This window comes from Orycteropus afer, unplaced genomic scaffold (assembly GCF_000298275.1).
Source record: "Orycteropus afer afer isolate SDZICR_OR568_19922 unplaced genomic scaffold, OryAfe1.0 scaffold00021, whole genome shotgun sequence".
NCBI lineage: Eukaryota > Metazoa > Chordata > Mammalia > Tubulidentata > Orycteropodidae > Orycteropus > Orycteropus afer.
The window spans coordinates 12,125,509-12,139,439 of NW_006921608.1; the positions used below are offsets into that span (position 1 = coordinate 12,125,509).

Sequence of the window (13,931 nt, forward strand, 5' to 3'; positions counted from 1 at the left end):
TTATTGTCTCTGTTCAATAAATCATGTTTCCTTTCACATTTCAGTAATGAAATTCCCAACTCTTATTTTTTAAGAAAACAATTTTAGAATGTAATAGAAAATTGTTACAGTCTAATAAAATGCTGGATCTGAATGTGTATTGCACTGATTTTAATGCTTATATTTATGTGATTACGAAAGAGTTCATCAAAAGCCTCCTGGGGACAGGATTTTGTCATCTATCCTCTTATAGTTACAGATACAGTACTCTCATTTAGTAAGCATTCAATAAATATATTGAATTCTAATAGATTGAACAGTTATTTATTATTTAGTAACAGATGCATCTTCCTAATGCAGCCCTACATTTTGCTCTTCTGCCTAATAAGCACGTGAGGCAACATTTTTTTTTTTTTTTTTTAAATACGATCCTCCTCCTACTAAGATAGGGGCAAAATAGCACTTATGTGGAATTCTGCTGGTTTTTATTTTAATTTAATGAGAACACATATAAAGTACCTAGCAACCCAGCACACACCTGGCAATACAGTTGGCATGTATTAAGGTTCACTGAATTAAAGAATGAATTGAGCAACCATTTAACGCTTTTGAGATTGTTCCCTTAACAATAAAATGAAATTATTACTACTTGCTCCATCTCCCACACAGGATTGCCGTCAGCAACAAATGATAGGATGTTTATACAAGTGCTTTTAAAACTGTAAAGCACATTACTACTTTAAAGTGGGAACTTGTACGTCGACTTAATGTCATTCCTATAACTACTTTTTTTTTTTTTATGGCTCTCAATTTCTTCAAATTGGTATTCCTACTAAAGCCACAACTTCAGTTGAATTCAGTTGTATTCATACACAAAATTTAAACATACACAAAATTGTTTTAAACTCTCATAACACTGCCTGGCAGCAGGTCTGGGGTGCCATTTAAGAGGGACTGTAAAACTCATACTTAAGTGGAAACATTTTTCTCGAGTCCTGTTTTCAACCTCAAAGAAATGTTGTCTGTCAACCTATCACCTTACGGTAACAAGTGGCTCCGATTCTTAAAAAAGGGAAATGGACAAAGACGTCAAAACATCTTTCCCAAATTAAAGCCACTTTGACCAATGACAGTGTCCAGTGCAAAGACAGAGAGTCTTGGCGTCGGAAACCAGAAGACCAGGAATCCAAGCACTCTTTCCTCCCCCCACCGCGCTACAGGAAGCAACGCGGGGTGGAGACGGTTGGGTCCCCGAGCCGGGGGCCGGGACCTGCGGCCAGTTAGGGTCAGCGAGAGCTGCGGCCGTTGGGGACTCCAGCTCCCAGCAGGCACCGCTTCTGCGAACGGCGCGCGTGGCGGCGCTGCCCGCTGGGACTCGTAGTGCGGTCCGGGTAGGAGAAAGAGGGCGCACCCTTGGTTCCTTTTATGCGTGTTTCCCAAACTGAATCTAGAATAGATTATGCTGCGCCACTTCTGTCTGGCGTCCCTCGGGGGCAGAGAGAAAAGGAGCTGGGCAGGCTGCGGCGAGAAGGCCTCTGCGGCGGCCGCGCACGTGGGGGTGGTTAGCACTAAAGAACCCGGAAGCTCCGCGCACCGCCCACTGCCGCGGTGACGGGTTAACGCTTCCCCAGGATGGAGGTGGGGGCGGGGCGTGGAAGGCGGGGCCATCTCACCCCAACCCTCGGAGAACCGCCCGCGAGCTGGCCCTCCCCTCCCCCACGGGCCCTACGCAACGCGGGCCCCGCCCCCTAGCCTTGGCGCGTGCGCAGAAACTCCGGCCCGCTCCTCCTCAACCCCACCCCCACACCCGCAGCAGCCGGCGCCGCCACCTCTCCCTGCCTCTCTGCTCTGTCGTCCTCCTGTTTTCTCTTCCCTCCTCCCCTTTGCCTCTTTTCTCCTCCTCCTCCGGCGCTGACGCTCGCGTAGGGCCCTGGCGTCAGACGCGCGGGGGCGGGGCGAGTGCGGCGGGGGGTATAAGTAGAGGGTGCAGGAGGCGGTGCTTCCCCTTCTCCCCGGCGGTTAGTGCTTGAGTGCGGAGTGTGTGCTCCGGGCTCGGAACACACATTTATTATTAAAAAATCCAAAAAAAATCTAAAAAAACCTTTTAAAAAACCAAAAAAAAATTTACAAAAAATCCGCGTCTCCCCCGCCGGAGACTTTTATTTTTTTTTCTTCCTCTTTTATAAAATAACCCGGTGAAGCAGCCGAGACCGACCCGCCCGCCCGCGGCCCCGCAGCAGCTCCAAGAAGGAACCAAGAGACCGAGGCCTTCCCGCTGCCCGGACCCGACACCGCCTCCCTCGTTCCCCAGCCCGCAGCCAACAGCTAGCGGCAGCTGATCGACCCCGTTCTGCGGCCGTTGAGTAGTTTTTGATTCCGGTTGATTTTTGTCCCTCTGCGCTTGCCCCAGCTCCCCTCCCCCAGGCTTCGGCCCCCAGCCCCAGCACTCGCTTTCCTCTTACGGAAAGGTCGCGGCCTGTGGCCCTGCGGGCAGCTGTGCCGAGATGAACCCCAGCGCCCCCAGCTACCCCATGGCCTCACTCTACGTGGGGGACTTACACCCCGACGTGACCGAGGCGATGCTGTACGAGAAGTTCAGCCCGGCCGGGCCCATCCTCTCCATCCGGGTCTGCAGGGACATGATCACTCGCCGCTCTTTGGGCTACGCGTATGTGAACTTCCAGCAGCCGGCGGACGGTGAGAGCCGGGCCCAGCAGGCGGGCGGGCTAGGCCAGCGGGCCCAGGGGGAGGGGGCTGGAAGGCTTGTCAACCCCCCTAAGGGCTGGCGAAGGAGAGACTCAGGCTCCGGGACCCCCGGCCGCGCCGCCTGGATCCATGTTCTCACGCCCGCGGGGACCCGCGCAGCCGGCAGCCACACACCCGGCCACTTCCTCCTTTGCGACCATTTTCTCGGCCTCAGCCGCTTTCAAACTTTAGGGTGATGACGCGCCGGGAGGGTGGGTGAGATTCAGTCCTTCCTTGGCTCGCCTCCTAGTAGCCACGGCATTCTGGGACGACGAGCTCCGAGCCCTCTTCACCGGTGGTAGGTAGAGGTGTCCCCACTACGCCAGGCTCTTGGTAGCGACCCAGGAAGGGAAGGAAGTGCAATTCGGTGCTCGGAAAAATAACCACGTGTTGAACCCTGTAACCTCGCAGGCCCGAGGCCTGTTCCTGCTACTGACCTAGTCGCCTGGGGGAGCCACAGGGCCTTAGAATAGTTACTTGGTGTTGGGTGTTCGCTCTCAGGCCTCTGATTTAATTCTTAGTAACTCGTAAGTTACTGAAGGGTGTAGACACGCAAATGAAGAATGAGACGTGCATTGGGGACTTTCCCCTGGATGAAGCATTTCTCACGCTGTTAATTGCTAGGTGGGAGGAGAGGATGTGGAGGAAGACCCCTCTTTGAAGGCCATAGGGCTTTTTTATTCAAATTACTTAGCTTCACAGTACTGATAATATATCCAGTACATTATTTTTTCCCTTCTGAAATAGCTCCTGTATTTTTGAAAGGCTGTTCTTGAAAATATTTTCTCAATTTTGTCTCTAAAATGTTACCTGTTTCTGTGATCTGGACTGAACAGTATACTTATGTACCACTCAAGTAGTTTTAAGTTTTTTGTCTTATTTTTTTTAAAAGTGCTATAGATATCTATAAATCATGGGAAGGTTGCATAGAAAATAACCGAGGTGATTTTTTTATTATTATTATTATTGTGTACTTAAAACAGTTCACAAAACAGAATTTGGTAAACAGATAATGAATCTGAACTGATGAGTTGCCAGAATTTTTCATTTTATCTGCATCAATTGACTTCCAGAAGTGAGAGTCACTTAATTTGAGGGCCCAATTTTGCTTTTTCTTTTTCTTAATTACACTTTTGGCCTTATGGATGGAATTTAAACTTTTCAAAAATTCATTCAGTAGAATTTAGGATATATTTAGTGAACAGCTTTTCACCAGGTAAAGTTGGAACTGAGATTTTGGCCAGAAGTTGGAAAAAGCTGCACTGCAGGTTTTACTGTCCTTTTGCTCTGTAAGCAGTAACTCTAAATATCACTCCATTACAGTTCTTACTGTCAGGCAAATTTATCACTGAATGTAAGAAGTATAAGACTAGGGAAGATGACTGGGGCAGGTTATCCCAATCTGAAGAGTTGGTAGAGAAAACGTGAACAAATGCTAGAAGCTGTAAAACGGTAACTTGAAAGTGTCCTTTTCTTCCTAAGCTTAACATGTTTTTAAATCTAAAAAAAAAAATTTTTAAGTTTCTTAAGATTTGAAAAGTGGAACTTCAGGTTGTCATGGTTACAGTGTACCGTATACGTTATTGGTCTATTTCGGTAGACCCAGTGTAGTAACTATTCAAAACAAGGTATTTTTTCCGTCTTAATTTTATTGGTTTCTGTGTGTACGATGATCTTTCCAAATAGTTGTTCTCTTTTTTTGCTTATTTATTGCTATATCGGTGGACTTGTACAATAGCTTCTGAAAGTGACCAGTTTCCAGTTTAATAGGAAGAGGTGACTCGTTCAAAAGATGCTCAAGCGAAGTCAGCTAAATTAGGGGTGCGCTGAGTAGGTGTGTTCATTTGATGAGTTGACAGCTCCAGAAACTGGAACTTTCGTTTATAAAAAGAAGTAGCTGGAAAATTTGCCCTGTCAATAACTTTATAGTGCGTTGGAATAAACTTAAGGTAATTGTGTTTCAAGATTTGAATGAGCTATTTTCCCTCTTAAGAGTCAGAATCAACCTGATAGCAAGTGAATTTGGATTATATATAAGGTTATATTTTTCTACTTGGTCTCAACTCCAGTATTAAAATGGACTATAACAATTTCTGGAATTTAAATATTAAACTCTTAGCATTAAAGATGCATTTTTCTAACGGTGCAGGTACACATTTAACTGGGTACATCATAGACCTTGAAATTGTGGGGTAGATTATTTTTCTCTCACTGTCCAGAAGTAATTTGATTACATTATCAGTTAAGTAAATCAGTTACCTTGGATAAAATTTTATAAAAGTAGATTTTGTGTGTCGCACATTGAAATCATGAAATGAGTTATGAATATACAAACCTGGTACTTAAAAAAGTGATTACTTTGCAGATTATCCAATTTTACATTGGAAAACCAAAACCAAACTTACTGCTGTTGAGTTGGATCCAACTGGTAGCCACCCCTCCTTAGGTTTCTGAGTCCCTATCACTACCGAAGTAGATTGCCCCACTCTTCCTTCCAAGGAGTGACTGCACCACCAGCCTTCTGGTTAGCAGTCAGATGCCTTAGGCATTACCCACCAGAGCTCTTAACTTTACATTAGGCTTGATTCAAATCTTCAGATCTTTTTTTTTTTTTTTTTTAAATTTTCCATGCTTATAGGAAGTTGTGCCATGAATGAAATTCCACCAGTAATTTAGGAACTTTTTATTAACAAAATGTACTAATTTTGTATAATGACAATGATAAGCAATGACATGACAAATTTTTGGCAAGTAATAGGGAAAAAGTTAAAATACTTGAAAATCCATAGGCTCCTCAGCCTTTAGAGAATCTAGACTTGCATAATGTCCATTATATTGCTGATTAAGCAGATGGTGTGTAAGGAAGAATCTTCATTTTATGTAATGGCAATTAACGGAAGAGATTGTTTCGGAAGTCATACATGGATTATTAGCAATATGCTATATCTTTTAATGTTTGAGGAATTGCGGTCTTTTGCTATGTCTTCTGTTTCTGTGTATAGCTTATATAATCTTAACTGAAATTTTGAAGTAATACTCTGAAAATGTCCTTCTTGCAGCGGAGCGTGCTTTGGACACCATGAATTTTGATGTTATAAAGGGCAAGCCAGTACGTATCATGTGGTCTCAGCGTGATCCATCGCTTCGCAAAAGTGGAGTAGGCAACATATTCATTAAAAATTTGGACAAATCCATTGATAATAAAGCACTATATGATACATTTTCTGCTTTTGGTAACATCCTCTCTTGTAAGGTAAGCAAAAATGTGACAAGTAAACATATTTACAGAGTTTTAGGTACCTTTAGCTTGTTCCTTAAAATAAACATTGCTGTTTGTAAGTGGCTATCTTTATTTCCCAAATAATAACGGTATGTGTCTGTAGTTTGTCTCTGAACACTGGGGAAATAAATGATGAGTCAGTAGCAAGTTGGGTTTCGTTTTCTTTTTTTTTTTTTAAAGGTAGGATTTCTTTTTTTTTTTTTTTTTCTTGTAGGTGGTTTGTGATGAAAATGGTTCCAAGGGCTATGGATTTGTACATTTTGAGACACAGGAAGCCGCTGAAAGAGCTATTGAGAAAATGAATGGCATGCTTCTCAATGATCGTAAAGTGTAAGTATAAATACTTACTCATGTTTCAGATGTTTCTAATAGTTTATAACTATATCTTGTTCACATTCATTATAAATACAAATAACTGAATTAATGAATTTGGTCAACATTGAAACAAAGATAGTGGGAGTAAAAAGGTATAAAGGAACATAAAGCTTTTTCAGAGTAAAAGCATAGTTTAAAAACTAGAGTCCAGACATTAATATTCATAGTTCCTGAGATACTAATTATTAACCCATTTTATAGTTGAGGAAACTGAGGCATAGAGAAGTTAAAATGCCCTGTCGTTCACCTTTGATCCAAAAAAAAAAAAGGGGCCTATAATGCGACAGTTAACACCAGGGAAGTATGTACTCCTTAACTCCTTAGAACAACCAACCTATATAAACTTTAGGAGAGGAGTGGGTACATACATGGCCTCACTAACTACTCTATACACAAACTTCAAGGTTAGGCCTATTGAGTACCACACATTAGTCTGTTTAAATTGTGTAATGCAGAAAGAAAATAAAGCAACACGGATCTAAAGGGCAACATTGGCCTAGGGCTAAAGCTCAGAAGGCAGGGATAAGAAGGAAGAAGAGAAACAGTAAACCAGGGAGGAGGTAGTAAGAGAGCTGCTATATTGTGGAGGTCACATTCAGTGTTGTGAAACAATGTGTACGAATTGTTGAATGGAAAACCAATTAGAACATTCACCCAAATCACTATTTAAAATTTTTTTTGAAAAGAGGTTAAAATAATTTGCCTGCATTTACATGCTGGTAAGAGAGGTAAGCTGGAATACAAAACCCAGTAGTTTGCTATCAGAGCCCACCCTCATTACTTGGCCACACTGCTGCAGTTTATTGGAGAGTATAAAGATGAAGCTAAATTAAATCAGAACTCTTCTTGAGTAATCTTTCCTGAAATAGATTTATTTTTAAAAGTTGTAAACTTTAAAATTAGAATACTAATTAAAAGCATATATAAAACTATTTCTATTATAGGTTGTGGTGAAATGCAGATTTTTATGAGCCCAAAGAAGTGATAAATCTTAAAATTTTTGTTCAGTGCCACTGGATTTTACTTTCTCGACTGGGCACATTTCCACTCTGAGGTCATACTATAAAGATCTGTGAGTTCATGTGTAAGTTGCAGTGACAGCATGCAGATTGAATTTGGTGGTTCTTAAAAGTCCACTGCGTCACTCTTAAGATGTGATTGTCATAAATTACTGCATCAAGTGGTGTGATAGGTCTGTACACGGAATCGTTTTGCACATGGTGTTAACTGGTGGAGTCCTCTATTACATGATTAAGAAAATACTTTATGATGTGTAAAGAACCTGTGCTCTGATCTATAAGAAAACCAGCAACTCCTCAGTAATGAGTAATGTTAACAAAGGCCAATTCTTAGGAATAGTACTTGTTTAAACAAGGGGAATATTCCACATTGGCATTGTTTTGAATATAAAATGACATAACCAGGGCTTAGAACTGGTTCATTCCAGGTTCAGTACTCCCTACTTAGAATTTGCCTTTGCACCTCAGATACACTGCATTAGAATGTTGTGTACATTAGAATCAGCTAAGGATCTTATTAAAATAACAGTTTCTGACTCCGTGTATCTGGAGTAGAAAGGAAAATTCTCTGCAGAGGTTGAACTGGAATGAACTGGTTGTAAGCCCTGCTTTTTATTGGCATGGTGCACATGCCCCACCCACTCACTTGTAGTGATAGGCATTATCTCTTTAACCTAGTTGGTTGGCTAAAGGGAAGGGAGACAAGTGTTTACTAAGAAATAATTTTTTTTTTTTTTCTTTTTAACTTAAGGATATATTCCTGTTTTAGAGTATGCTTTTTATTAGAGATTCTGAAATTCCCAGTAATGGTTATAAAAGAAACCATCAGGCTTAATTATTTGAACTTCATAAAATAGAACCTAATGTTATAGTCCTTACATATTTTATTAGATTTGTTGGACGATTTAAGTCTCGTAAAGAACGAGAAGCAGAACTTGGAGCTAGGGCAAAAGAGTTCACCAATGTTTACATCAAGAATTTTGGAGAAGACATGGATGATGAGCGCCTTAAGGATCTCTTTGGCAAGTTTGGTAATGTGTCTGAATTAAATTTTTACACTCAAATTTCTGAGTAATTGCTCAACATCAGTTTTGGCTAATACTTTATACTGCAAAAGTAAATGAAGTGATATTTACATGGTACTTAAAAATATTTGTAGTTATTTGGATTAAACTGCTGCTAATCCATTTATACTGCACGGTGGTATATAAATAGAATTCTGTCCAGGTTAGATTAAAAGTTAATAGCCTTGGATTATCACAGTGAGGTATTACTGTGTTTTTGTACTTTGTAGATACATAGTGCTGGATTTGTGTACTTGCAGCCTCTTCTCAGGCATTTGACACAGCTGACGGGTTGGAGTGCAGTCTTTACTTACAGGACAGTAAAGCTCTCCAGCTTTAGGACCAGTCTCAGCATCGTGTTGGAACAGTTGAATGATTTTCAAAGATCCAAATTTTTTTGTGATAATTCTTTGGGATGGTTTCCTGAATCTTCTTAAAATACCTTCTTTCCATTTCAAGTTCACTTCATTAAACTTGAACTTAATGGAGTGTAACCAGTCTCACTTTAAATGCTGCTGTAACAGATCAGTAGATGAAGTTTTAATGGTATGTTTGCAGATGGTTTGCTTGACAATGTCCCTTGATTTCCTTTTGTTGAACTTAGAAGTGGCTTGCTTTTTTTTTTTTTTTTAAATATGCCAATCCTTTTATAAGTTAGGATGAGATAGAAGAGAGAAAGAATTAGAAAATCTAGTACTTTATATTGCAAAGTTAACATGCTACATTGAACCCTAGATAGTCCTTGAGTAAAAAATCGATCCTTTTGTTTATAGATAAATTGTTAAAGATGTGAAAAATAAAGAACTTCGTGTTTCACATCTTACCCCCCACATTGTCCTCTGTAACTGCCTTTGGCGTGTTTTATTTTTTAATTACTTTTTGAATTGAAAGTGCCCATACAGCTTCAAATTCTCTCTAACCAAATAATAACCTTTTATGCCCCACCCACCTGAGATGCGCCAACTTTAGTTAACATTGCCTCTTCTACTTGTGATGGAAGAAAGAGAACATACAACTTTAGGATTATGCCTCCTTCAGGTGATTCTACTATGTCTTCCCAAAGGATGAAATCCCTCCACTTCCTGAAAAATCATTGGGTGGGCCAAGGCTTAAGAAATTCCTCTCTCTTAGATCTGATGTCGAGAATACCAAATTATTGGCTGAAAAATACAAATCTGGTTTTGTACAGATGCTGAGAATAAAATTTCACCTTTGTCATTTGTCTAAAGTATAATTCCTGAAATGGAAGAATCTTTCAGGGAAGAGAGGGTATATACTTAGATTCTTAAGAGGTAAAGGGTATTTGAAGAGAAGTAGTATTTGTTTGGTGGGAGGTAGGATTAGAGAATGAATCAGAATCAGTTTTTGGAATCTTGGAACATTTTGCTTTAAATTCTCATTTTTAATGTTTCTTGGTTTGCTTTTGTGTGTTGAAGTTTGAAGTGTGTAGACTAAATGTTGTATGACATGTCTTAATCACATAAAAAATATTTTTTAGGACCTGCCTTAAGCGTGAAAGTAATGACTGATGAAAATGGAAAATCCAAAGGTTTTGGATTTGTGAGCTTTGAGCGGCATGAAGATGCACAGAAAGTAAGAATGAAATACACTAATTAAAGGCAATTTTTGTGGATTTCTGTATTCCATAGTAAGAAGGTGGTAGTTAAAGTTAATTGCTCTTGTATTAGAATAATTAAGCATACCAGTGCTTTTTTATGTGTTCTTGTATAATCTTCAGTTTGCATTTTATGTATCTTGTGAGTTTAAATTGTTAATCTGTGTTTTCTAAAAACCTTGAAGTTTAGTTTTTGAGATGGGTCTGTCTTCACATATTCTTTTGTAACTTACTGTTGAACAGGTGAACAAATATTCCAAATAAATAATTAAATTTTTGTGTCTTCTTTAAGGCTGTAGATGAGATGAATGGAAAGGAGCTCAATGGAAAACAAATTTATGTTGGTCGAGCTCAGAAAAAAGTGGAAAGGCAAACGGAACTTAAGCGCAAATTTGAACAGATGAAGCAAGATAGGATCACCAGATACCAGGTTCATTTTTTAATTGTACAAGCAAAATAAGACAGGGACAAGGAGACCTATTTTACATTCATGTCAATTATTGTCAGGTAATTGGAGGATTTAAAAGGGGAAAGGAGAAGAAACATGGGACACGGTGATAAGAAGTGTGCTTAGGTACTGCTGTGGGTTTCTTTTTTCTACAGTTTCTTTTCTTTCTTTTAGGGTGTTAACTTATATGTGAAAAATCTTGACGATGGTATTGATGACGAACGTCTCCGCAAAGAATTTTCTCCATTTGGTACAATCACTAGTGCAAAGGTAAAGCATATATGGTTTTGAAAATACAGTGCTTTTTTTTTCCTTCCAGAAAAGTGTCAGATCTTCGAAGCATTTTCCTAGAGATAAAAAATTTTTCATTACTTTGAAAACTTTCATTCAAATTTGAAGTAGATGTTATAGTCCAATAGTTTAATTTTACAGGTGGCAGTTTCTGAATTCTGCCCCAAGAAAAGTGGCATTTGATCATAGTACTTGATCCTCTCATGATAATGCACTGTAATATATTATTGTTAAACGAGTTTTTCTGGTTAAATAAGGCAGTTTTAAAGGGAACTGTAATTGTTAGTATAATCCGACATACACATACACATTCTTATATTCAATTCAAACTTTAAAGACATTCCTAGCAGATCATATTTTTGTTGTGAGATCAGAAATTGAGTAACACAACACTAGACTTCTAAATTCTGACATTTTGATATTAGAAATCCTATTTTGGATATTTTTGATTGTTGTCCACTGTCCGAGAATCTTGTATGCAAAGTTTTGTGTGTATGTATTTTGAGGGGAAGGAAGGTCTCACAATAACATAGGGAAGGTTAAAACTTGATCTGGAGTGATCTGTCTCATGCACAATCTTCCTACTTAGCTTTTCCTGGCAGCCCCATACACCAGGGGAAGCATCTGTGATAAGCAGTGTGGGCCTGGCCCCATAAATCCATTGCTGTGCAGTCAGTTCCAACTCACAGCAACCCTATAGGACAGTAGAACTGCCTATTGTGCTTCCAAGCCTCTAATCTTTATGGATTTTGCATCCTGTTAGACAGATTTTCTCTGTATTTTGCATTTTGTTCACATTCAAAATCTACCTGGCAATTTTTTTTTTTTTTCCCAGTGTGATATATGACTGTCACATGTATATTGCAGGGCTAGTCTCGGGTGTTTGTATCTCTTCATTGCTCATTTTAAAAATACTACTGCAGTTATTTAAAAGCTTTTTCTTGAGATGTTTACACCTCAATATGTATGAACTCTCTGGTCTTGAAGGTGCAACTTTTATTTTAAAAAGTAGATCTTGAATGATAAGTTTTAACTACTTTTTTCTCAAAAGAATAATAAAATATCTTGTCAGCTTGAATGGCTACATTTTAATCATGGATGTTTGTAGTGGTGCGTCTATAAATGTGTTTAGGTATTTAATTTTGAAAATCTAAGCTGCTGTTGTGCCTCCATTCATTAGCTTCTTTGAGCTGTGCCTAGGGTAAGGCATTGCTGTGGCATCCCCTCATTTGAGCATTTAGGAAAAATTGTGAATTAAAGAGAAGTACTTGGCAATGAATGCATTGACAGGGCTTGTTCATTTAATTCAGTGACTAGAATTGACTAACTGGTACTGTTCTCCTTTTTGTGCCTCTGTTCTGTCGTTGCATTAACCTTGTTTAATTTTCTTTTTCTTTCAATAGGTTATGATGGAGGGTGGTCGCAGCAAAGGGTTTGGTTTTGTATGTTTCTCTTCCCCAGAAGAAGCCACTAAAGCAGTTACAGAAATGAATGGTAGAATTGTGGCCACCAAGCCATTGTATGTAGCTTTAGCTCAGCGCAAAGAAGAACGCCAGGCTCACCTCACTAACCAGTATATGCAGAGAATGGCAAGTGTAAGAGCTGTGCCCAACCCTGTAATCAACCCCTACCAGCCAGCACCTCCTTCAGGTTACTTCATGGCAGCTATCCCACAGGTAGGTTTTGGAGAACAGGAACCTTGTGTTCTTTTTTAAAATTTTCATATATGGTTGTTTTTAGTGTTTTGTTCCCCAAAATAAGAAAATCATAAGATAATGTTAAAAAACATGAACTTTGATTGATGTGGGGATCTAGCATATGTTTTGAGAGTATGTAACTAGTTACACTAGTAAAGCTGATAGATATATTTGCTTGTTTTCCACAGACTCAGAACCGTGCTGCATACTATCCTCCTAGCCAAATTGCTCAATTAAGACCAAGTCCTCGCTGGACTGCTCAGGGTGCCAGACCTCATCGTAAGCCTTTATTTTTCTTTTACTTGAGGTTGAGAATTATTTGGATTAAAAATCTACATGAAGCAAATTAATTAGCTCATAATGTCCTATTTTCCTGGTATGATAACTTTTTCTAATTATGGCTGAGTGTCCGTTTTGTGATGCCAGCAGTTTTTTAAAAAAGCTTTGTCATTCCTGTCTTAGTGAGATAGAAATGGCCTGTGTTGGTTTGATTTTTCCTTTATGAAAATTTTGGAAATGGATCTAACTCTTAATTTCACATTTGTTTTACACAAATGTTTCAGAAGATATTGTTCCATCTGATTATGGTGAGGAATCGAGTCTTGGCATCTTAGGCTTTTCCCTGTGGCCCAGTGCTGTTTATGGGAGGAGCACTTTGGGAACATGTTCCCTTAGTCTGATTGTTGAGGTTAATAACGTGCTATCCTTGTAGGGATTTGTGTTTCTATTTACTAATGTTAAACTGAGGTTTAGATTCTTTAACTGATGTAGTTCTCTACTGTAAGTTAGTTCTGTAGAGTCACTATGATCCTTCGTCAAATAAGGAAGATAGTTACATTGGTGTCGGCCAGTCAGTACCTAAACTTGTTTTATTAAAGACACCTTGCTTAATATTATGTATTGTTGATTCGGTTCATTATAGAGCCAACAGCACTATAATTTCTACCTGAATGAAGTTTATTTAACACATGTACTTTCTCTGAGAGCACACATCACAGCCTTCTTGCACTGAAGAACACTAGACAGCACTTTAATGATGTGCTTGGAGGACAATTTAACTGCAAAAGCACTAACAGAAAGCTCCCCGCCCCCCCAGCACACACACCCAGAAAATGCAAAGGATATGGCCCTAAATAGATTGCAAGAAGAAACTTGTTGATAGATGGAGCTGAAACAAAAAGGCAGTGTGTTGCCTTGTTCAGCCTCAGCTAGAAAAGTACACACCAGGCAGCTAATTTTCTGTCGTGCACAAGCGCAGGATAACTACATAAGTGCTGCAAATAATGATTTCAGGGTTACACAAATTTTAGTGAACAGGCAAATGTTGCAGATAAGGAATCTGCAAATACTGAGAATTAACTTGCATGCTTGGTCACTTTAAGCCTTATCTACAAATTGTGGTTCTGAAAAGGCAGCCT

At 39.5% G+C, this 13,931-nt stretch overlaps 1 protein-coding gene across 1 annotated transcript in view; it reads left to right on the plus strand.

Annotated features, from left to right (window-relative positions):
* The first annotated feature begins 2,483 nt into the window (after positions 1-2,483).
* Positions 2,484-13,931, plus strand: part of PABPC1 (poly(A) binding protein cytoplasmic 1) — a 25,388-nt gene continuing 13,940 nt past the window's right edge. Inside the window, exons 1-9 of the mRNA XM_007934820.1 lie at positions 2,484-2,676; positions 5,784-5,977; positions 6,219-6,334; positions 8,290-8,429; positions 9,961-10,055; positions 10,370-10,507; positions 10,700-10,795; positions 12,220-12,492; positions 12,702-12,792. Coding sequence (XP_007933011.1) covers positions 2,484-2,676; positions 5,784-5,977; positions 6,219-6,334; positions 8,290-8,429; positions 9,961-10,055; positions 10,370-10,507; positions 10,700-10,795; positions 12,220-12,492; positions 12,702-12,792 — 1,336 coding nt within the window. The remainder of the gene's footprint in view (positions 2,677-5,783; positions 5,978-6,218; positions 6,335-8,289; positions 8,430-9,960; positions 10,056-10,369; positions 10,508-10,699; positions 10,796-12,219; positions 12,493-12,701; positions 12,793-13,931) is intronic.